Below are 25,412 nucleotides of genomic sequence, written 5' to 3'. Positions count from 1 at the left end.
ATACTTGTGCCACCGATCCGCTATATTTAATCCGTATCTCAACTGCGGCCGCCATGATGTACCTACGCTGATCGATTTAGTATTGCTTAAAATCAATCTTCGCATCAGTTATGCAAAATACGATAAGCAAGTAAAAACACGTTGTTTTTATCGCATTAGATATTATTTAGTGAAAGATGGCGGATCGATTTGGATTTTAATACCGAATTCGACCATAGATAATCGAAGAAATATTTGGAGTATTAGCTATTTGCTTTTTTAAAATTAATAGTAATCTAGGATCTTACGGAGTTTGGGTAACAAAACAAAGGATATGACAGACATTTTTTGTAAAGTATAAAGCGTGTTTAGAAAAACTTGTTAGCATTGAAATACGTTTTTTAATGTTATAGTACATAGTAATGATGTTTGGTATTTCTAGCATATGTAACAAATACATAAACAATTCTATAATTTGTGAAAATTTTCTATAAGCCTCTGTCTTTTTCATTTAATCTTTGCTTTTTAATAAAATAGAGGAAGCAGTTACGATTTTCTAAAAAAAACGTCGAAAAACCATATATTATTAAGTCTCACTCCACGTGTTTGTTCTTCATAAAATCGTATTATCGATATTATTATATCGATTATGGTCATATTCAATGGTATTTACGTCAGTGGAACCTAAAGTCGATTTGTGGGATCGTAAAATTTTTTTAATGTATTTCGTGACACTTCTGTGAGGTTATCTCAAAGATAAAGGTTTTGGGTTCGGTGTTGTTGTTGTTGATTTTTTTTTTTTAAATAATCCTTGGCACTGTCATTATTTGGTGTTGATGAATTTATTGTTTTTTTTTTTATAGTTTTTCTGACGCCCGTTCCTTAGGATTTCTTCGTACTCAGATCACGAATTTGAACAAATTTATGCCTAACATTTAAAAACATCTGATTGGCGTATCTCTTTTGTTCTTTTTGTATTCTAATTCTTTTTTTTTAATACCTTAAAAATGTTAGTTTGTACAAGGTTTCATAACGTCATATGGCTCAAAATGAGCGTCAGTTCTGTGAGTGAGTACAGCATTATTTTGAGACGAGTTCGTGTGTAATGTCAAACCTGGTTATTGTTACGTAAGTTTATTTTTAGCCGACTTCAAAAATCGATGAGGCTCTCATTTCGACCTTTTGTTCTGTGATAGTCGTTGTCTTCTAGATGAACGGTAGCATTGTAGACGGTGGAATCAAGGGTGGTCCGGATCTGGTCAGTTCAATATATTATTTATGACGGTGTACCATATATGGGCTTCGTCGGCGGGTAGTTGGACAAAAAAACAGATACATACATACACAGTCAGATTATATGTAATTTAAGGACGCGCGATGATTCAATGACAACTGCAGGTGAAAGGAAATAATTTATCGGTAAAGTTAGTTAATTAATTAATTTGTGGCAGGTAGCCATCATACAACGCAAGATAATTGACAGATGCCTGAATCTCGCTTACGACATTTTCAAGATAAAGCGCATATATACAAGTTCCGAACAACAACATTCGGACCGTCGGTCTACCGAGCAATATCACCCGCTCGGTGGAAGATCTTCCCTTTGTCGTATATATCTCCCCAAACTGGTGACCTGCGACGAGATATGAACACGCAACCTTCTGATTCATCATCAGCGCATCAAGAACTTCGGCTACCACAATCCCCGCATTCTCGCAGATAAAAACACGTCATTGACAGTCGTCCCACAGCAAGCCAGCATCGCAGCCTCAACAGGACCATCGCAGCCGACTCACCGCGCTTCCTGGTCCTACGGCACGCAACTTCACTGCCTCATCACGCCGCTACAGTTCATCGCAGCCCACGACCGGATCATCAACGCTTGGGGTCACACATCTCCGGCGTGGCAGCTCTGCATCACATGGACTACGCACGACACGCACGCAACATTCAAGCTCAGTCTCGACTCACCGCAGACTTCGAGCAGCACTGGCGACAATCACGCAGCATTCAGCTCAGTTTCGACTCACTGCAAACTTCGAGCAGCACTGGTGACACGCACGCAGCATTCAAGCTCAGCCTCGACTCACCGCAGGCTTCGAGCAGCACTGGCCCTTGCAAGCTAATCTCAGCACGGACAACGCTAACTAAAAAATGACACGACCTCCAGTCTCGGAGGGGAGTGATGTGGCAGGTAGGCATCATACAACGCAAGATAATTGACAGATGCCTGAATCTCGCTTACGACATTTTCAAGATAAAGCGCATATATACAAGTTCCGAACAACAACATTCGGACCGTCGGTCTACCGAGCAATATCACCCGCTCGGTGGAAGATCTTCCCTTTGTCGTATATATCTCCCCAAAAATTCATTAATTGCTAGTTAACCTCGAGGGGCTATGCTAGTTTCAACAAATGTGTAGAGTCGTCGTGGCCTAAAGGATAAGACATCCGGTGCATTTGAGTGTAGCGATGCACCGGTGTTCGAATCCCGCAGGCGGGTACCAATTTTTCTAATGAAATACGTACTTAGCAAACGTTCACGATTGACTTCTACGGTGAAGGAATAGCATCGTGTAGTAAAAATCAAACCAGCAAAATTATAATTTGCACATTTACTGGTGGTAGGACGTCTTGTGAGTCTGCCCGGGTAGGCACCACCACCGCCTATTTCATCCGTGAAGCATTAATGCGTTTGGGTTTGAAGGGTGGGGCAGCCGTTGTAACTATACTTGAGACCTTAGAACTTATATCTCAAGGTAGGTGGCGGAATTTACGATGTACATGTCTATGGGCTCTAGTAACCGCTTAACACCAGGTGGGCCGTGAGTTCGTCTACCAAGATGAGCTCACGGAGCTCAGCCTTTGAGTCTTGCTAACACCAGCCCTAGCAAGAGCAGTGCTTTGAGGAACCTACGACTGGATCGGAATCGCGACCCACTAAGAAGATCCGGCGAGAAACTCAGTGAGCTGTTAAAGTTATGTCACTTGTCTATGTCTCGCGCATCATTAACTCCATCGAGGGCGTTTCGGAAACGATTCCATTGCTATATACAGGGTGTCCCCAAAAATCCAGGTTTTTTATTTTATTTTTCCATGGGTAGTTATTGACCCGACCATACACCGGTTATCGTTGAATTTTGGGACACCCTGTATACATATATGTACATATATCTGTAGAATTAGGTTCGTGGCGCATAAAATAAAATGATTCAATTTTATTGTTCTCTTCCAAAATCGTCTCTGTGATTAAAATAAAAAATGAATTGACATCTTTTTTACACCTTGCTCATTCAATCGTCTTCGCCATCTTGCTTTTCTTCTATCATTCTCTTTTCCTTTTCTTACCGTTTTCTCTCACTTACATGTTAACGTTCCGTTCTTACCAATCCTACATAATCTATATACTAATATATAAATCTACAGTAGTTTTTACGGATGTTCCGTTATAACTACTGAACCATGCATCCGATTGACTTGAAACTTGGTGTCCATGTAGAAAATACATGTACTTAATGGATAGGCTAATATTTATATGAGTGTTGGACTTCCTAATAATAATGTTAATAAATAATAATGCTAATTTTAAAAGCCAAGCGAAGCGGGCGAGTACGGCTATATAGTTATGTACCTATATAGCATTGTATCCAGTGAGAATATTAAAATTCGCGTAACATCTAGCGCCGCACGCGATAATCTCGTTACAATAGCACACATAACAATTATATCCTCATCAAGTGTCCGTTTAAAACGTTTTATGCAAACAGTTCGTATTAAACGTGTATCAGTAATTGCTGTTAATAGTATGAGCGATAGGATATTTAATAAACTACCAAAGAAATTAAGAGACTTAGACGATTTTCATTTTAAGAAAAAACTAAAAGATAATCTTATTAGTGGAAATTATTATCACATAAATGATTTTCTTAGGGACGATATTGAAAATAAATGGAATTTTTAATTATTGGTTGAATTATGGATGAATGAATGGTAAATTATATAATATTATAATATCTTGCACTGCACTAAAATTCGCATGTCAAATAATGACAAAGCATACACGCTGCTTTTAACTTTATGTAATAACTCATTTTCACTATGCTTGGCGAATAAATGATTTCTTTCTTTCTTTCTTTCTTTATCAACGATGTCCCTGCTTGATTTTTTACCTAGGAAAAAAAAAGATGACAAACAAACTAGCGCATCTCAGATTAGTTCGGTCTAGGAAATATTCTTATAGAAATATAGACTGTGGTTGTTACCAAAGTATACAAATGTCGTCGAATAATAACACCTTAGTCGTCCGCGTCCACGAAAATTGCGAAGTATTTTGAAACGCAAATAAATAAATACAATAAAAATATGTCTCTTTATTTTTGTTTGACAACATAAAATTACATAGAAATAGAAATAATTACAAAATAGAGAGAGAAGGGATGAGAGAACTAAAAGAAAGAAGGAGAAAGAGAAAGGTATTATACACTACTCGCTTGTGTATATACGACTGTCGCGGCTGCGCACGTCTCATTTAACGGTTTTATTACACGGACTTTTTCTTACGGTTTTACTATCACATTTTTTTCAGTTCGGTCGCGCAGCAAAATCCCTATCTCCTCCAAGCCTGCAGTAAGGAACTTCGTTCCAAAAATGCCAGCTTAATTCGTAAATGTAGCTCCCATGTCTTCGACACGCGAAATCTGAAGAAGGTTACTATATATGGTCTTTGATCGTTGAAATATATTCTTAAATAATATATCTATACTAATATTATAAAGAGGAAAGATTTGTTTGTTTGTTTCGAATAGGCTCCGAAACTACTGGACCGATTTGAAAAATTATTTTTCCATTAGAAGCCGACATTGTCCCGGATGAAAACAGGCTACTTTTAAAAAAAAAAAAAAAATTATTTTTTTGGTTTCATGTGTGTTTTAATGTTTCCGAAGCGAAGCGAGGGCGGGTCGCTAGTCTTAATATAAAATAATGAAAAAAAAAATCGGTGTTCGTATCTGCATGTTAAAGCATACTACTCCTTATTTCCTGAAACAAACGGTCCTAAATCATTTTGTCTCGTTTTTATAACAGCAAACGATGTAACGACAATCGCCCGTGGTTAATTTCGACTTGTGCCACTATCAAATTAAGTCGGCTATTTATTATGCTATCATAGTGCCATTAAAACTTGACATTCGTAAAGGGTGTAACGATAAATTGTTTGTGTGAAGTCGGAGGGCTCCCGATAGAATGGTCGCGTGATTAAGTTATAGTTTTGACAGGACGAGGCTGCAAGGCCACTGCGTGCGGTTAATGTGTGTGACGATTTGACTGGTGTTGCAAGCAAATAAAGTTCAAATTAACTCAGTTTTATTTATGTTTAAAAAAAAAATATGCTAAATTATTTTGAAGTTTCAATCGTTTTGTATGTTATTTAAATCCAAACTCATGACTGATTATTACAGAAATAAATAGTATATTCGTATCTTTTCTTGTGGGTTTCAAACACTCCTTAATACCAGCAATAAATAGGTCATTTGAATAAAATAAAAAACATATCACATCCTCCGAAACTGAACGATTCTTATGTATTTCGATTCGGTGATGAGAGCAGATAGCTCTTGTCACTTACGCCAGGCTTACGACTATCTCGATTGCTCCTACTACAGTACCTAATTATGGAAATGCATTAACAATGCGAGCTACAATATAATTATACTTTTTTATTGCTTATATGGGTGGACAAATAAATCTATCCTGGATCAGCTTCGCATCCGAGTCAGGCTCTCAACAATCTGTTACCAGAGGATCCTCAGCTACTTCGGTCATATTGCCCGCCGACAGTCAGATAACTTGGACAAAGTGATTGTGACGGGCAAAGTAGAAGGAAAGAGACCCCGCGGCCGATTACCTAGCCGTTGGTGTGATCAAGTAACCGCTCTAACTGGGTTGCCAGTCGCAACCGCCATTCGAGCAGCTGAGGACCGGACGAGACGGAAACAGCTCACGAGACAGGCAACGGTCAAGTTTCAGGGACACGACCTTCAGCAATGAAGAAAGCGACGAAGAAGAAGGTATGGGTGGATGGGCTCTCGGTCCACCTAATGTTAAGTGGTTACCGGAGCCCATAGACATCTACAACGTAAATGACGCAATTCTAATTCTAATCTTGTTAGTAAATATTTATTTAAATATTTATGTTCTCAGTTTTTACAGAACAATGGCTGCCCCACCCTTCAAACCGAAACGCTTTACTGCTTCACGGCAGAACTAGGCGGGGTGGATTACCATAAAATATTATAATATAACAATTCACTGATTATGTGAATAAAATTTTAATGATATTGCCACAAGAAAGTCATCTTCGTCTTCATCACAAGACTTTCTACTACCAGTAAATTATAATCGTTATTGATACATTAACATATAATCAAAGTCTGGTATAGAATGTTCCATAATAAACGAAATATTTGACTATGTTACTGATGCATCTAAAAATTATTTGAAAAAACTTTGCCCTCGTCCCGAGAGCCAATTTCTTGTATCAATGTCATTTAAATTTCATTAGCATCACAATCAGTGAAGTTTCTCCTAAAATGGTAAAATCTCTAACACTTACAACACCGGCCACCCACGTCAAAATGGCTCGTAAAACCTTCATAGGTAAGGTTTTTCAATTGATAATGCGATAAAGGAGTAGTTATTATAATAACCGTTTCATTAAAATGTGATATTTTAGTAATATGTAATGCTTGTTCATCGTTAGCTGTTTTCACTATGGAGCGTATATATTCAATATTCTCCTTCATATATTGCCTTTATTTTTATTTTTGTTGCCCTTGTAGACAGATGAGCATACGGCCTATCTGATAGTAAATGATTACCGTCACCCATAGACTTCAGAAATGCCAGGGGCGGAGCTAATGCGCTGTCTACCATTTTATAGTGGTATGCACTTACTACCAAGAAGTTGCGAATTCGAGTTCAGCTTTGTGTGGTCGCTCTCATGGTACAGAGATTGTGTAATTGAAAAATCTGATATTTAGTTTTGTTCATCGCTAAAGATTATTTTTGCGCAATTATTGTTGGCGTTATATGCACTTTGAAAAGGCGGCACGACACGAAAACCCTCTTGTCGTGGCCGCCGGAAATTACATACCCGATCCTGTGGACCGAATGGTAAACAGTCGACGTCGCCCTAAACACGTCATTACGGATCCTCCCGATCCAATAACGGTGCTTTTTGGTACCACAAGCACCGGTCACCGTCCGCTTCGAACCCGTCACCGTGGAAGCCATTCGTGAACATTTGTCGAGTACATATTACATTAGAAAAATTGGTACCCGCCTGAGATTCGAACACCGGCGCATCGCTCAACACGAATGCACCGGACGTCTTATCCCTTAGGCCACGACGACTTCATATAACTATATGCCTACGAAGGCCATTTAAAAAAACTTATTACTTTTTTATTAATAAACCTATCATAATATGAACGTAAACACGTGCTACCGACATTAAAATTTTAATATCTCACTAACGGAGCGTCATAAAAGATAATTACATTCGTACAAAGCGTATCAAAAGTATGAGAAACTTTGAGTATGATTTGAGATCTAAATTTAGGGAATTGCCTTTTTTTTAGTACCATCTCATATTATGTCACTTGATTCATATCACAATGTGGACGCTGCAACCCACCATAAGACACGAGGTTAGAATCTCGATTATCATATTATTGATCGAAGATCATTTATCTATTTATCTATATATAAAAAATTAATTGCTGTTCGTTAGTCTCGCTAAAACTCGAGAACTGCTCGACTGATTTGGCTAATTTTGGTCTTGAATTATTTGTGGAAGTCCAGATACGGTTTAAAAGGTAGATAAATATGAAATTGCTCGGAATGAAATAAAAATAACAATTTTGTTTTTCCTTTGATGTGTCCCCCGTGGGACGGATTCCTTTTGTTTGTTTTAAGTTTATTTTATACAAAAGTTTAGGTCTTTTATTTATCGATTGAAGCACTACGAAGTCTGCCGAGTTAGCTAGTATTGTATTTTGTGACCCTTCAAGTCGATAAGTCATTTCACCCAAAAAAATAAGGTAGGTGATGGAAATTACCCGCGCGGACTAACACTGCGCCAACTTTTTTTTCTACCTATGGTAATAGCCTTGACGTGTAGGTGAGTTCACGGGGCTCAAACTGGAGTGGTGCTAACAGTGGCCCCAGCAACAGCAGTGCTTCGCAGAATCTATCACCGCATCGGAACCGCGACCCACTGAGAAGATCCGGCGAGGAACTCAGTGGGCTGTGTCTATGGGTTAATTTACACGTGGCAAGCGACGGGTTCGGCGAGGACGGGCACGGGTGCTTGAGGTACCTTAAAGCGCCGATAATGGATCGGGACGATCCGTACTGACGTGTTTAGGGCGTACTTCACTGCTCTATTCTATCCAATATGAAAGTAGGAAAATCTTCAAACTAATACCATTAAAAAATAAGCACTATGAGAACCAACTAAAGTCGTTTATCACGCGACCACGTCTTAACGTGAAGCACGACTTATTCTTGAAACGTCGGCTATTAAAATTGAATTAAATATTGTTTAGCATCAAGCGGATCGTCCATCATCATTACGTAAAATGTTTGTAGCTGTAAATAAATGTAGTTCCGTTTATTCTTAATAATGTTTTGTCGTTGGGAGTCGACTGTTTGTTTTGGAAGCTACCATTGTATTTATAAATATAACATCGTTATATACAGGTTTACATATTTAACAACTAGAATGGATTACAGTAAAATTATTTAGAATATAATAAAACATAAAATTATAACAAAGATTGAATCAAATTGTAATTAAAGTCAAATTTACGTCATGACATATTAAATCCGGACGTATTAAGAAATGAAAATTTCGCTGTAACAGTAATAAAAATATGCAGTGTAGGCTCTAGTTTATACGAAGTACGAATTTTTATTTTCATTGAACAGTTGGGTGGACGAGTTCACAGGCCATCTGGTGTTAAGTTGCCGGAGCCCATAGACATCTATAGCGTAAATGCCACCACCCACCTTGAGATATGAGTTCTAAGGTCTCGGTATAGTTACAACGGCTGCCCCGCCGTTCAAAAAATAGGCAGGGTGGTGGCACCTACCCGTGCGGACTCAAAAGACGTCCAACCACCACTAAAGTGAGCTATTTGAGCTACCCCGATGCGGCCTATTGACTCCATCCGGGAAACTCTCTCATGCTGCAGATTTGCGAGTCCAGCAAAACTACATACTCCTAATACAGCGCGTCTGGTTTGTCTTACAAGTATGCTGTCCAATCATTTGATCCAAATAGAGTTGTCACTTAATGCCGTTAGTAAAACCCCTTAGAAGGCACACCTTGTTACGGATCTAGCGTCTATAAACTTAACAAAAACCAATTTCGCAGCGTTTAGTGATAAATCAATTGAATGCGGTGATCGACAATAACTTATTACGGATCTTGTAAGTACGTGAACGCAAAAAAAAGGGTCGTTTAAGCGCATTTAAGGATAAGTGAAATATGACGTGTTGTGTTTTAGAGATATATAATATTTAGTGAATTATGACGTGCTATGTGTTATAAAGATATTTCAAATGTCGTAAATACAGTTGCATTCACTTTTCTAGGTTAGACAAAGACGTGTAAGATATTAAGATATTGCATAGCTTTTATTGCGGGCTTTGAGCGCGACGACCGAATCAAGAAATTTCGTAACGAAATTAAAACCTAACTCCCCCCACTATGTAGCTCGCGTTCAACACGTTCACACGTTGCGCTTGTGTACCTAGTGTTTGTGAATAAGCGCGCGGCGTGACGTCGCATCATGAAAAGTCTGCCCATCTCTCTCTCGTGCGGTCTAGCTTATGAGTGTGAAGGGGCCAGTTAATGTTTTGCCTTTGTTATTGTTTATAAATATAGCGTTATCTTATTTTATTATTGTTTTAATATTGAATTATTATTGTCTTATTATAATTGCAAAAGTTAATAAGAAAATGCTATGCAATAGCTTTACCGCGGCAGTCCCCGAGTGCCACACGTGTTTTTTTATTACTCATTTTTTCTGGGCACTTTTCTATGGCCCAACGTTTTCTGCCCAATCAGGATCTAGCTAAGCTATAATTCAACGGATTCTTACCACTTTTTTCAAATAAAAGTCTTCAAGTGCCGTATACCTTTTGCTTGTCACATGTAGCTTAGAGAAATGCTATTTTGGAATATTTGTAAGGTGATTTAGTCCGATGAGTATTACTTAGTTTTATAGTATAAGTTGATGAACTTAATATTATGTGCGTATTGTGTTGCTTTTGTTTTTCTAAATTTCTCTTCTCTGTTCATTTTCTACTTATATGTGATTTTGATGTTGGAAACATGTTTGGTTATTGTTTTAGCTAAATTTTTTTAAATAATTATATGTTTATATTGTACTGTTGATTTCCCAAATAAATAAATACCAAAAGACAATTTATTTATTTATTGATTAAGTTGCACCAACAAAGTGATCATCAATACAAAACATTGAACAATTGACAAAAGTTCATGGCAGATGTCACCTCAATTATAGGTGCAATCGACAGTGCATTAACAACAAAAATAAAAATAAAATATATAACTAAGAAACTATAAATTATATAACAATTATTAACGAAAATCTTTATTCTAGGTCCAGACATCCCGGGGTTCCTCCTGCAGCCGTTCAGGAAACCGAAGCGGATCCGGACGGCGTTCTCTCCGTCTCAGCTCCTCAAGCTCGAGCACGCCTTCGAGAAGAATCATTACGTGGTCGGAGCCGAGAGGAAGCAGCTCGCGCAGGCGTTGAGCTTAACCGAAACACAGGTAAGACTTATTTGTGACTAGCGACCAGCCCTCGCTTCGCTTCGGAATCATTAAATTTTATTATTATTTAGCTGAGTCCCGCGATGCTACCCGCGGTTATTGTCGTACCGCGGGTGACGCCGCGGGGCAAAGCTAGTCTAAAAAAAGTAGCCTAAATTACTCCTTATATCATCAGCTACCTATTAGTGAAAGTCTCATCAAAATCGGTCCAGCCGTTCCAGATATTAACCGGAACAAACAGACAGACAGACAAAATAAACAAAAATTGTAAAAAATGTTATATTGGTATAATATGTACTGTGTATACATACTTACACATTTAGTAAAAGGTGGTTATTTTATTATTACAAACAAACACTCCAATTTTATTTATATGTGTAGATTACTAATAACAGTTCCGGAGAATGGAAATTGTTTTATTTGGTAAAGTAGCATTTTTAGCGTCACTGTAGTCAGCGCCATCTTTAACCTATTGAAAGCCCTGGTCAATTTCATTTAATTCTTTTTTAAGTATGGCAATTATATTTTTGCATTGCCATTGTTGCTAGTCTCAAGTTTATGTTATATGCGTATATATTCTGTTATTTATATATTTTGTTATGCATATATGCTCAGAGAACGCTGCCGCTCATTCACCAGTGAATCCCTACCTCAATAGCCTTTACTGACATCCACGGGAAGAGATAGGGTGGTGCTATTCTCGGTCTCATTAGAAAAATCAGCAGTATGCCTCAAGATATGTCACAGCATTCTCTTAGGGCGGAGCTAGGATAAATATTTTTTTTAAGGGATTTTATGACCTGGTGACTAAAACCTTTAAGTCATGTCTTATTTTAATTTATATTCATATTTTTATGAAAAATGATATTAAGGAGTGAAATGAAATGAAGATGATTAATTTGAGACATTAATCAACTGGGATGAAATTAAATGAAATGAAATGGTATGAAATATAATCTCAGTAAAATGGTGGTTATTTACTGAGACTTTTTCACAGGGCTTTTTGGAGGATCCCGAGAAGCTACGTCCAGCGGCTTTGTTTCGTTTTCCCACATTTACGCACTTGTACAGATATTAAACAGTTAATAAACCACCGTTATTACACATTTAAACATGAAGAAACACTAAATAGACAAAATAAAACAAATCACACAACTTCACTCCTCGCGTTCCCGCCAAAAAGTCCCTAGGATAAATGAGATGGAAACAGCACAGATAATACTGCACCTTAAAAAAATAAGATCGAATTTGTACATATTTCTTGTTTAGGCGTTACATCCGACGACTCCTTTGCTTCACAAATAAACGGAATGGCGGAACTAAAATGAAAAATAATTTACGAAGTCCAAGATATGTAGAGATATTTTTTTTCCATGATTAGTGGTTAATAAATATTTAATAACTCACTGTTTTTAAATTGATAAGTACATTAATAACAGGCGATAGCCTCTTTAATATTTTCATTATATAATTAGTTCCGTCAAGAGTACGCGTTCAAAACTTAATGTTTGAAAATTAAACACCCGATAAAGAATTAATTATGACATGTACACTGAAAAAAAGCAGCCGTTTTGGTGTATTGCCCAAGATTAAAACAGCGCCAAATTTCATTATGATTTTCAAAATGGCGATACTTTTTGTTTTTTTGTTTTTATTGCTTTGATGTGTGGACGAGCTCACAGGTCACCTGGTGTTAAGTGGTTACTGGAGCCCATAGACATCTACAACGTAAATGCGCCACACACCTTGAGATACAGTTCTAAGGGCTCAGTATAGTCACAACGGCTGCCCCACCCTTCAAACCGAAACGCATTACTGCTTCACGGCAGAAATAGGCGGGGCGGTGGTACCTACCCGTGCGGACCTCCTTGTCTTGGTCAATTTGTTTATTAGCCTACTCTGGTAGATGAGCGAGTGGTTTTAATGTAATCATTGCTAATAGCGTCAACACTTTGATTTTCTCAAGAATCTAAACAAAAATGCATAATTATGAATTTGTTTGCTTCTCTGTTTTATTATTGTCGATTTTTTATATATCTTATTGCCATAGCACTACAGGAAGTTTGGGAGTATTTTTAAATGATTTGAACGATGTTACTGCATTCGATGATCTTTTTCTGTGTGTGTTCTTGTGAGTCCGCGCGGGTAGGTGCCACCACCCTACCTATTTCTGCCGTGAAGCAGTAACTTATCTCAAGGTGGGTGACGCATTTACGTTATATATGTCAATGGGCTCCAGTAACCACTTAACACCAGGTGGGCTGTGAGCTCGTCCACTCATCTAAGCAATAAAAAATTAAATAAAAGAAAAGAATTCCAAGAACGATTCAGATTCACAATTCGGTCCACCAAAAAGAACGTATTTGCAATTATTTTTTTCTTTCTATAAAATGTTTGAAATTTTTGGGATTGAAGTCGTGTTTTGTATTCGTATATCTTATCACTCTTGTCAGAGCGGTCGTGGTCGTCGTCCAGTATCATTGCTGTGGGCAGATGTTATGAGCCTCACGAGCAATCGCCACTTCTCCCGGCTTGCGCTGAGCCTGGTACACTCATGCAAACAAGCGCCAACTGCCGACTTGAGTTGGTTGGATCGCACGGGCAACCTTCCACGCGGTCTGGTGCCTTCTACTTTGCCCTGAACGACAAGGGCGCTCTATGGAGTCATTTCCATGAAGTCGTGTTTTAGACAATGTCTGTTGAATCCATTAGTATTATGTACACAAAAAGAGGATTTGGGGCTTACGACAAAGGGAAGATCTTCCACCGAGCGGGTGATATTGCTCGGTAGACCGACGGTCCGAATGTTGTTGTTTGGAACTTATGCGAGCTTATCTTGAAAATGTCGTGCGCGAGATTCAGGCATCTGTCAATTATCTTGCGTTGCATGATGGCTACCCGCCACAAGGACATAACCACATGCTTCTGTTTCATAAGAATTAATTACGGCCGCTTAATCAATCAGCTACATTCGGATATTACGCAAAACGAATGAAAACATCGAATCAAAATGTGTCTTCTATTATCGCTTACAATTTTTATCAAAGTTTGCCCTTTAACATTGTTGTAACGCTTGTGTCACGCGCATTAATTAATATAAATTTTTGTTTATGTTTCCACGAATTAATTACGGTGTTATTCTCTGGTTACGCAAGTGTCTGATTGCCTATGGCGTAGCTGTAGAGTGGCAGGGCTGATATCGACGCTGGGGGCTGGGGATCGACGCGTCCCCCCACCCGAGGGACCGCGTATTCAAAGTTAACAATTTGAATAAAATTTAATAAAAACTATTATAAATTTCGAAATAAGCACTTAAAATCAATTATGCTTTTAGATGTATAAAGACATGTGCTTACTGAAAATTAAATTAATTAGATAAATAAATAACTAAAATGCACACAATATCCGCAAATGGTTCAGTGATTAATCAAAATTCAATTGCAATTTACTTTATATTACAAATTTAATTAATATAAATTTTGTTTATATTTCCACGAATTAATTACGGTTTTATTCTCTCGTTACGCAAGTGTCTGATTGCCTATGGCATAGCTATAGAGTGGCAGGACAGATATCGAAGCTGGGGGGCTGGGGATCGACGCGTCCCCCCACCCGAGGGACCGCGTATTCAAAGTTAACAATTTGAATAAAATTGAATAAAAACTATAAATTTCGAAATAAGCACTTAAAATCAATTAAGCTTTTAGATGTATAAAGACATGTGCTTACTGAAAATGAAATTAATTAGATGAATAACTAAAATGCATACAATATCCGCAAATGGTTCAGTGATTTATCAAAATTAAATTGCAATTTACTTTAAATTACAAATTTAATTAATATAAATTTTGTTTATATTTCCACGAATTAATTACGGTGTTATTCTTACGTTACGCAAGTGTCTGATTGTCTATGGCGTAGCTGTGGACTGGCAGGGCTGATATCGACGCTAGGGGCTGGGGACCGACGCGTCCCCCCACCCGAGGGACCGCGTATTCAAAGTTAACAATTTGAATAAAATTTAATAAAAACTATTATAAATTTCGAAATAAGCACTTAAAATCAATTAACATTTTAGATGTATAAATAAAGATATGTGCTTACTGAAAATTAAATTAATTAGATAAATAAATAACTAAAATGCACACAATATCCGCAAATGGTTCAGTGATTTATCAAAATTAAATTGCAATTTACTTTAAATTACAAATTTAATTAATATAAATTTTGTTTATATTTCCACGAATTAATTACGGTTTAATTCTCTCGTTACGCAAGTGTCTGATTGCCTATGGCATAGCTATAGAGTGGCAGGACAGATATCGAAGCTGGGGGGGGGCTGGGGATCGACGCGTCCCCCCACCCGAGGGACCGCGTATTCAAAGTTAACAATTTGAATAAAATTGAATAAAAACTATAAATTTCGAAATAAGCACTTAAAATCAATTAAGCTTTTAGATGTATAAAGACATGTGCTTACTGAAAATTAAATTAATTAGATAAATAAATAACTAAAATGCACACAATATCCGCAAATGGTTCAGTGATTAATCAAAATTCAATTGCAATTTACTTTATATTACAAATTTAATTAATATAAATTTTGTTTATATTTCCACGAATTAATTACGGTTTTATTCTCTCGTTACGCAAGTGTCTGATTGCCTAAGGCATAGCTATAGAGTGGCAGGACAGATATCGAAGCTGGGGGGCTGGGGATCGACGCGTCCCCCCACCCGAGGGACCGCGTATTCAAAGTTAACAATTAGAATAAAATTGAATAAAAACTATAAATTTCGAAATAAGCACTTAAAATCAATTAAGGTTTTAGATGTATAAAGACATGTGCTTACTGAAAATTAAATTAATTAGATGAATAACTAAAACGCATACAATATCCGCAAATGGTTCAGTGATTAATCAAAATTCAATTGCAATTTACTTTATATTACAAATTTAATTAATATAAATTTTGTTTATATTTCCACGAATTAATTACGGTTTTATTCTCTCGTTACGCAAGTGTCTGATTGCCTATGGCATAGCTATAGAGTGGCAGGACAGATATCGAAGCTGGGGGGCTGGGGATCGACGCGTCCCCCCACCCGAGGGACCGCGTATTCAAAGTTAGCAAATGGAATAAAATTTAATAAAAACTATTATAAATTTCGAAATAAGCACTTAAAATCAATTAAGCTTTTAGATGCATAAAGACATTGTGCTTACTGAAAATTAATTTAATTAGATAAATAACTAAAACGCACACAATAACCGCAGCTGATTCAGTCAGTGATTTATCATAATTAAATTACCTTTTTTTTTTATTGCTTATGTGGGTGGACGAGCTCACAGCCCACCTGGTGTTAACTGGTTACTGGAGCACATAGACATCTACAACGTAAATGCGCCACCCACTTTGAGATATAAGTTCTAAGGTCTCAAGTATAGTTACAACGGCTGCCCCACGCTTCAAACCGAAACGCATTACTGCTTCACGGCAGAAATATGCAGGGTGGTGGTACCTACCCGCGCGGACTCACAAGAGGTCCTACAGTAGTACAAACAAACAAACAAATCTTTCCTCTTTATAATATTAGTATAGAACAGTTAATTTGATTAAATTATTGTTAGCGGTGCTACTTTCCAGTGTATTTCGTTTTGAAAACTTATATCTCTATGTATGTCCGTCACCCAGAGCCCGCGACTAAGTAACAAGAGGTCGTCTAGGTGACCATTTATCTAGCGACACTGGCTCGAAATAATAAGCACATGTCGTCCGTAATAACGATATTAAGTTAAGATAAACGCTAATTTATTTAGATCAGAGGTTAGCGCGTCATTATTTTAGCAGCCCCTATCTTTGTTCGGTGTGAGGCAATCGTAATATGATTTCTCAACGCTTCCACTTGCTTTTGGGGTTGCTTCTTTTTGTTTTTTTAGCTTAACTAAATCTTTTTGTGAGTATGAAAAGCGGGGAATCAGAAAAAAAAAGTACATAATAATATATAAACTGTTTCTCTATTGGAACAAAAAAAACAATCATATCGTCTAAGTGAGTCATGGTTACAGATACTTTTAGGCTTCGAGTCATTAAAAATTGTAAAACTGAACAAAACGAATACAAAGTTGGCTTGGTTATCTTCTTCGGGTCTTGGTTACGTATTGTTTCGTCAACTCCAGATCCTGGATTAACATTTACGATTTCTCCCCGAATCCTGATCACGCAGGATCCAGCCAGTCACCGTCGTCGCCCTAGACACGTCCTTACGGATCCATGTAATCCAATAGATGCCTTCAGTTCTAACACTAAGAGCAGGCTTAGGGACTCCGGTAACCGTACTCGTCGAACTCGGCAAACAGTTCGCCGTGCAACCTAACCCATGCATCAGCCCGCTGAGTTTCTCGCCCGATCTTCTCAGCGGGTCGCGAATCCGATCCTTCGCGAAGCAGCTGCTCTTGAGCTGTTAGGTCTCCTTCAGAGGCGCTCGGGCTGCTGTTAGCAAATCCCAGCCCTCCTGATTGAGCCTTTGCTCGCCCATGTGTCCTGGTGAAACTAGAAAGGCCTCCGGGCCACCAATAATTCTTCAATCATAAAAAAAAGTATTTACGAGCAGCGTATTTCATATCAGCACCTGGGACTGTGGATACTGCCTCCTCACTGCCTCTTTCCTTTCATTTGACCCATTCAGGTGTATCACAAGGACCTTTCTGACTTATTTAAGGAATTTATATACGCATCCACGCCACTTTTACTGGTAGTAGGACCTCTTGTGAGTCCGCACGGGTAGGTACCACCACCCTGACTATTTCTGCCGTGAAGCAGTAATGCGTTTCGGTTTGAAGGGCGGGGTAGCCTTTGTAACTATACTTGAGACCTACTAACTATATCTCAAGGTGGGTGGCAAATTTACGTTTTAGACGTCTATGGGCTCTGGTAAACACTTAACACCAGGTGGGCTGTGAGCTCGTCCACCCACCTAAGCAATAAATTAAAAAAAGGCCCGCGATTTTGGCATCTTAAGCTTCGGGTAAACACAACCGCAAAACAAGTTTCTAATCATGTTTATATGTAGTAGATAAATTTGATTTACGATTGGAGTGTGTCCAATCTTCAAAAATACGTCTTTGACAATTGAAACTATGAACAAAACAAAACGTTATTACGGAACCAAAATGATATTGCGCAATCGAAAAATATGTTTAATATTCGCTCATAATAAAATAATTAACCGAAAATATTCCGTGAAGTAATTAAATTATAATTACAAAAAAAATAACGATAAAACAACTGATAATATTAAGAATAATTAAATTAGCCGCTTAAACAACAAATTTAAAGATCAATAATATATTATTATATTGTTTTAAAAACTTTATCAATGTCTTTGTGTCATTGAAATTTATCAGTTTTAATTAGGAGTTTTTTTTTTTTGTATTATACATATTTAATCAGGCATGTGGTACTTAAAATGTTCACGTAATATTAATTTTTATTAAGTACTAGCTGACCCGGCAAACGTTGTTTTGCCACATAAATTATTTCTAGGAAAGATAAACAATCTAGATACCGACTGCAGCGCTATCTGCCGGGCTGATTTGTGAATTTAAACCGTCCAGGGCGCCACCCAAACGCATACAAAAAAATTTATTAAAATCGGTCCACACGCTTAGGAGGAGTTCAGTCACAAACACACGCACAGAAGAAATATATATCTATATATTAATACATGAAGCAAAATCTTAGTATCCCTTTTTAAGAAAATTGCGTGGACGGAGGAGTATGAAATTTTCTACACTTATAGAGAATATAGAGAAGAAGTGCACAATGCTAATATTTTGTTTAAATAATGCATAAAATTACATTAAATCAATAAAGAAAACATTACACACACTACATACCATGTATTTGACGTACACACACATGCATACTATTTATTGTCAAGCTTTTGTTCTTGACGTCTGTTGTCAAATTGAGAATAGATTAAATATTGTTTGTCTTTGTTAATATTTTTTATAGGGTAGTCTTGGCGAAATTTGTGATTATAGAAGTATATAATACAATCTTAACAGTGTACAAACTTACAATTCCAATCAATTATAGTCGAATTTCGACTACTGCGGGACCTCTAGTATAATATAAAGATTTGCTTATTTCGAACAAACAAAAAACCTTCTAAGAAAATATAACGGAACTTTGACTCGGATTTCATCACAGACCAAAACTACATACGCAGTCGATCAAAAACCATTATTCTGGTCGTGTAAAACATTTTCGCAGAGTGAAAAATATGAAATAGTCTAAGCATTTTAGTCTGAGATTGTAATATAAATCTATTTTGAAGTTTCATAGGTTTCTCTTCTGACGGATACGGTAGGAATCGCGCGAAAACTTCATCGAATATTTGGATTTGTATGTTATTTTCGAATCATAGATAATAAAGAATCGAATGGATTATATGGAGGGTGGAAGTAAGGAGAACCACCTCAATATATTAAAAGTGTCAGCTGAAAGAAAGCCAGTTAAGTTGGCGCCATATTAGCGGTACGGAGAGATTTTAAAAACGACGCCATTAAATTGTTAGAGTAGGACACTAAATTAAGAAGAAAAGAAACGCTTTCTACCTAAATAGTTGTAATGTGTTGTTAATGAAACAAAAAACCAAGTAAGAGATGATGAGAGAAGATGCATGTGACTAGGAGATGTATGGAAATGGTAATGCAAGGTAGAGGGGGAAGAGGTCGACCGAAGAAGACATAGATGGAGTGTGTGAATGACGATATTAGAGAGAGAGGAGTGAGTGTTGAGATGACGGCTGATAGAAGAGAATGGAAGAGAAAAATTAGCTGTGCCGACCCCACCTAGTGGGATAGGGTGGAGAAAAAGAAGAAGAAGAATGATTGCTTCAACCTTTTTTTTTATCTGCAAGTTTTTTAATTTTTTAAGAAAACACGTTATCTTTTTGAATGTTCCAAGCCAGAGAGCAATTCAATTGATTCCATCTCAATTATAGAGTGAAAATGGCTTCCACCATAGATAATACTTTTTTTTTTTTTTTTATGATTGAAACTTTACTGGTGGCCCGAAGGCCTTTCCAGTTTCACCAGGACAGGTGGGCGAGCAAAGGCTCAGCCAAGAGGGGTGGGATTTGCTAACAACTGCCCGAGCGCCTCCGAAGGAGACCTAACAACTCAAGAGCAATTGTTTCGCGAATGAATCTACTACCGGATCGGAATCGCGACCCGCTGAGAAGATCCGGCGAGAAACTCAGCGGGCTGATGCATGGGTTAGGTTGCACGTCGACCTCTTTGTCGAGTTCGACGAGTACGGTTACCGGGGTCCCTAAGCCTGCCCCTAGTATTAGAGCTGAAGGCATCTAATGCAAAGGTTATTGGATCTGATGGATCCGTAAGGACGTGTCTAGGGCGTCGACGGTGACTGGCTCCTGCATGATCAGGATTCGGGGAGTAGTCAGCGGCGGCAACGATAAGGCGATTATCATGACGCATAGCCTTATCGAAGTATCGTTCCGACGCTGACTTCATGTATTTCCGAATTGATTCGAGGCCCAGGTCGTCGTGTAGGTCAACGTTCCTCACGAACCACGGAGCCCCGACAGCTAACCTGCAAAAGCGGGATTGTAGGGATTGGAGGGTGTCTATGTGTGTGCGGGCCGCGTGAGCGAACACCACACTCGCGTAAGTCATGACGGGCCTTATGCAAGTTTTGTAAAGTGTCACCTTGTTCCGAAGGGACATTTTACTCCGCTTACAGATCATGGGGTAGAGTCTACCGAGAATAAACGCGGCACGGTCACGGACTGATTTTATATGCGGGCGGAATGTCATCGATGCATCCAGGGTAACGCCCAGGTACTTGACCTTCCTGGCCCAGGGTATGGGTTGTCTAAAGAGAGTAATCGGGGGTGTGAGATTCCTCCTCCTAATCCGGGAGGAAATCCGTGTGGAGCTTCCCCTCTGAAATAGCACCGCAGTACTTTTCGCTGTGTTGATGTCTATGCGCCATTTTCGGAACCACTGTCCTAGGGCTAGGGCTGCGCTCTGAAGCTTCTTCGCGATTAGGGACTTATTTCTACTAGAATAGTAAACAGTCGTGTCGTCGGCGAATAAAGCTAAATGGGTCGGCGGCGACCGGGGAATATCGTTGACGAATAAGCTAAATAGGAGGGGTGAGAGGACAGAGCCTTGCGGGACTCCAGCTGTGAGAGGTCGTGGGGAGGAGCGGGTTCCCTCGACTCGATATCGAAAAGAGCGGTTCGACAAGAAGTCCCGTATGATGAGCACGAGACTATCCGGCACGCCCATGTTGAATAGTTTGAAAATCAAACCATTGTGCCAGACTTTGTCGAACGCTTTTGCGACGTCGAAGAAGAGAGCTCCCGTGTATAACGGTTTTGGTCGATTAAGCCCCACAAGAATGTGCTCCGTGAGGCGGTGCACCTGTTGAACGCATGAGTGATTTGTACGGAATCCGAATTGTTCATCGATGAGAATGCCCTTGGATGAGACGAAGTCTCTGAGGCGTTTGTAGAGCAGACGCTCATACAGTTTGCCTAGAGACATGAGGAGGCTAATCGGGCGGTAGCTCGTCGGATGATTTTTTGGTTTACCGGGTTTATGTATGCCGATAACGTCCGCTTCTTTCCACACCGCGGGAAAGATACAGTTCGCCATAGCGGCATTGAAAATAGATGCCAACATCACGATGAGTTGGACGGGTAGAAGTTTAATAACGCGGTTAGATATACCGTCGGAACCGGGAGCCTTGCGAGGACGTAGGTCTTTGATCAAGTCTTTAACTTCTATCGGGGTGATAGATAATACTATTATGATAGTCGAAGCAAATGCGCGGGAAATTTAAATGTAATGAAGGGCCAAGAGAGCTCTAATTACATATTAATAAAACTAAAGAGTTGAGGTTTTAAATACTGCATGTTTTTTAACTAAGCTGGTCGCGAAAAATATTTTATTTTTCAACCGAGCACACCCTTACTCTGTTTTTTTTTTTTTTTTTTTTTCTACCTAAGCTGAGAGCCTTGAGAGGCTATGTCAGCGTAACCCTAACTTTTGTAGGTGAGCTCACGGGGCTCAAACCTGATGACGTTGCTAACACGAACCCTAGCAAGAGCCGTGCTTCGCAGAATCTACCACCGGATCGGAAACGCGACCCACTGAGAAGATCCGGCGAGAAACTCAGTGGGCTGTGTCTGAGAGTTAATTTACTCGTCGAGCCCTTCGTCGCAAGCGACGGGTTCGACGAGAACGGTGACCGGTGCTTGAAGTACCTAGAAGCACCGTTAGTGGATCGGGAGGATCCGAGATGACGTGTTTTGGGCGACGTCGACTGCTTTCCATTCTGTCCGCAGGATCGGGAATGTAGCTACCGGCGGCCACGCTGAGAGGGTTCTCGTGTCGTGCCGCTTTATCGAAGTGGCGCATCGACGCCGACTGTAGATACTTACTGATGGACTCTAAGTCCAGGTCGTCATGGAGGTCGACGTTCCTGACGAACCACGGGGCTCCGACGGCTATCCTGCAAAAACGGGATTGAATAATTTGGAATGATTTTAAGTGTATGCGGGCCGCGTGAGCGAACACTACACTTGCATAGGTCATGACGGGGCGTATGCAAGTCTGTTTATTTAACACTGCTATATTCATATAATTTCCAATTCCTACACTAGCGCTACTTCGGATAGTCTTCCAATAATAACTTGTTGTTAACAGGTGGACACTTTTTCAACTCGTTCCCTATAAAAGATGGTACCCCGTACTTCTTACCCTCCATATTAGATTATTAAACACGAAACAACGCCATTTTGTGTAACGAAGCCGCCATTTTACGAGTTCCAAACATAAATTCGTAAACATACCGCTAAAACGGTCACATTAACAGTTTTAATGGCGGAAATAGACTGAAAGCTTAGTGCTTGCTCGTAAAAGACTACGTCTATGTGTTTCGTCATCTGAAAAAACAAATACCGGTGGGCTGTGCAGGGAGATTGAATGGTTAGGTTTAGCTAAGTTGTAGAAGCATCGTGCATTTGGTTTTGAACGAAATATACATATTTTATTTTTTATTGCTTAGGTGGGCGGACGAGCTCACGGCCCACCTGTTGTTAAGTGGTTACCGGAGCCCATAGACATCTACGGCATAAATACCACCACCCACCTTGAGATATAATAATAATAATGTTTTTATTGCAAGTAACCATGACTCATACAAATTGTTAGTAAGACTTAGACCTATGTTAGTAGTTATATTTACATCACAATGAATTACTGTAATAAATATAATCAAGTCCTAAAGTCTCAGTTATAGTTACAACGGCTGCCCTACACTTCAAACCGAAACGCATTACTGCTTTATGGCAGAAATAAGCAGGGTGGTGGTGCCTACCCGTGCGTACTCACAAGAGGCTAAAAGTGAGACCTAAGGGCTTATGTCTCTAAGTGAGTGGCGGCATTTACGTTGTAGATGTCTATGGGCTCCGGTAACCTTAACACAAGATGGGATGGGATGGTGGGTGGCACATTTACGTTGTGGATGTCTATGGGCTCCAGTAACCACTTAACACCAGGTGGGCTGTGAGCTCGTCCACCCATCTAAGCAATAAAAAAATATGCGATAAAACACTTTAATTAGTGGTAGGCCGTATTAAAAGCCAGCACTGGTACGGACCAGATACGCTGTGCTCTCAACAGCTTAGTCCATGATGCCATCCCCGCAGCCGAGGATAGGCAGGGCTGGCGCGGGATAACCTCAGAAAAAACTTATTAAAGCATACCTAGACCCTGAGCATTGAGGATTATCGATGCAAGGAGGACGAGCATCCTTGAGAGGCTGTATTAGCGTTACGGAACAAGTAGGTGAGCTCACGGGACTCAAACCTGGCGAAGTTGCTAACACTGACCCTAACAAGAGCAGTGCTTCGCAGAATCTACCACCGGATCGGAAACGCGATTCACTGAGCAGATCCGGCGAGAAACTCAGTGGGCTGTGTCTGTGAGTTAGTTTACTCGTCGAGCCCTTCGTCGCAAGCGACGGGTTTGACGCGAACGGTGACCGATGCTTGAGGTACCTAAAAGCACCGTTAGTGGATCAGGAGGATCCGAAATGACGTGCACGAGTAGGTATGAAGGTTATTAAAAAACAGAAACGTGTGAGAGAGATAGCGAGACATTCCCATTCACTCTTCAACTTCACTCACACAAACATTACATGTATTTATACAAAAAAAAATACGATATTTTCGGTGACGAACAAAATAAACATTTCTTTTAAACTAACAGATCGAAATTATCCATCAAACGATCAGCTTAATAATCTAAAATTACAAGTTTAATACACTGTATACAATAATGAATGATAATTTGTTTTGCAGTCGGTACGTCCGAGTGCAGGGTGCGGCCGCTTGTAGTACTTAGCCTAGTTTCTATAACGCATTAACAACGAAATTTAGGGTTCCGCGCACGGTTTGTAGAAACCTTTAGATTCATTTGTTTTTCACCTACAGCCATGAGGTAGTTTGTGCTTTTTGAAATTGTCGCGTAAACAATTTTAGCTGGATGTATAAAAAATAAACAATAAGCTATAACACTAATACACAAAGATTGGCCACATATGACGTCATGAACTGTAATGGTAATTTAGCTTGAATTTTGTCGAGAAATAATTTTGGCTGGATACATCAAAAATAAACAATAAGCTGATCATAGGTTATATACACTCATACACAACGATTGGCCACATATGACGTAGTGCACTGTAATTAGTATTTAGCTTGATTGCATTTTTCATCTCGTATTTTTTTTTTTCGTGCATTTTTTGAACATACGGTTTCTCGGTCCACTTGATGTTAAGCGGTTACCAATAAACAATTTCTGAACGTGTTTTTCCAGCATCCATTACATACGAATATTAATAAATTAGTATGTATTGTTAGTTACACATCGGGGGGTGAAAGGTTATTTATTGGTTTAAGCGACATTTTTGCAACTCTACAGGAGAGTCATTTAAAGTTTAAAATTTGAAAAAATATCATAACAAAAAAAATCTTTAGCTATTTGAATGGGGTAAACATAATTGAAGTTCAATTAAAAACATCGAACTGTTGATGCTAATAACAAATAAAACGCATCTTTAATTACAAAGATAAATGTCGCGTTTCAAGCGAAATGTCGCTTAAGCCAAGTAGCGTTTCATCCTTTGATATGAATTATGTGGTAACATTAATACAAAAAGGAGTGGACTCAAGAGACATAAAAATCGAATCCGTCCAATAACATTGTTATTGAATACGATAAATTAATGACTACGGAACCACAGACACTAAACAACCAGTGTTAATTTATGTGCAAGTGAATTTTACGTAAATTCGTTCGTGGTATCAAATTGATTATTTTGCACCTGTGTGTGTTTTCATTTTTATTGTGTCGTTATTTTTTTATTTAAATTAATTGATGTCGTATTAAAACGTGTCGACTCGCACTTACTTTCGACTGTTAATTATTCATGTACGCCAGCTGCAGGAATAATGACGAAGCGG

General features: G+C 38.8%; 1 protein-coding gene across 1 annotated transcript in view; it reads left to right on the top strand.

Annotated features, from left to right (window-relative positions):
• Positions 1 to 25,412, top strand: part of LOC114241492 (homeotic protein empty spiracles) — an 80,618-nt gene that overhangs the window by 21,861 nt on the left and 33,345 nt on the right. Inside the window, exon 2 of the mRNA XM_028172329.2 lies at positions 10,673 to 10,845. Coding sequence (XP_028028130.1) covers positions 10,673 to 10,845 — 173 coding nt within the window. The remainder of the gene's footprint in view (positions 1 to 10,672; positions 10,846 to 25,412) is intronic.

This window comes from Bombyx mandarina, chromosome 26, assembly GCF_030267445.1.
Source record: "Bombyx mandarina strain Sakado chromosome 26, ASM3026744v2".
NCBI lineage: Eukaryota > Metazoa > Arthropoda > Insecta > Lepidoptera > Bombycidae > Bombyx > Bombyx mandarina.
Note: the sequence above shows the minus strand (reverse complement) of the source record. Positions and strands in the feature narration are given on the sequence as shown.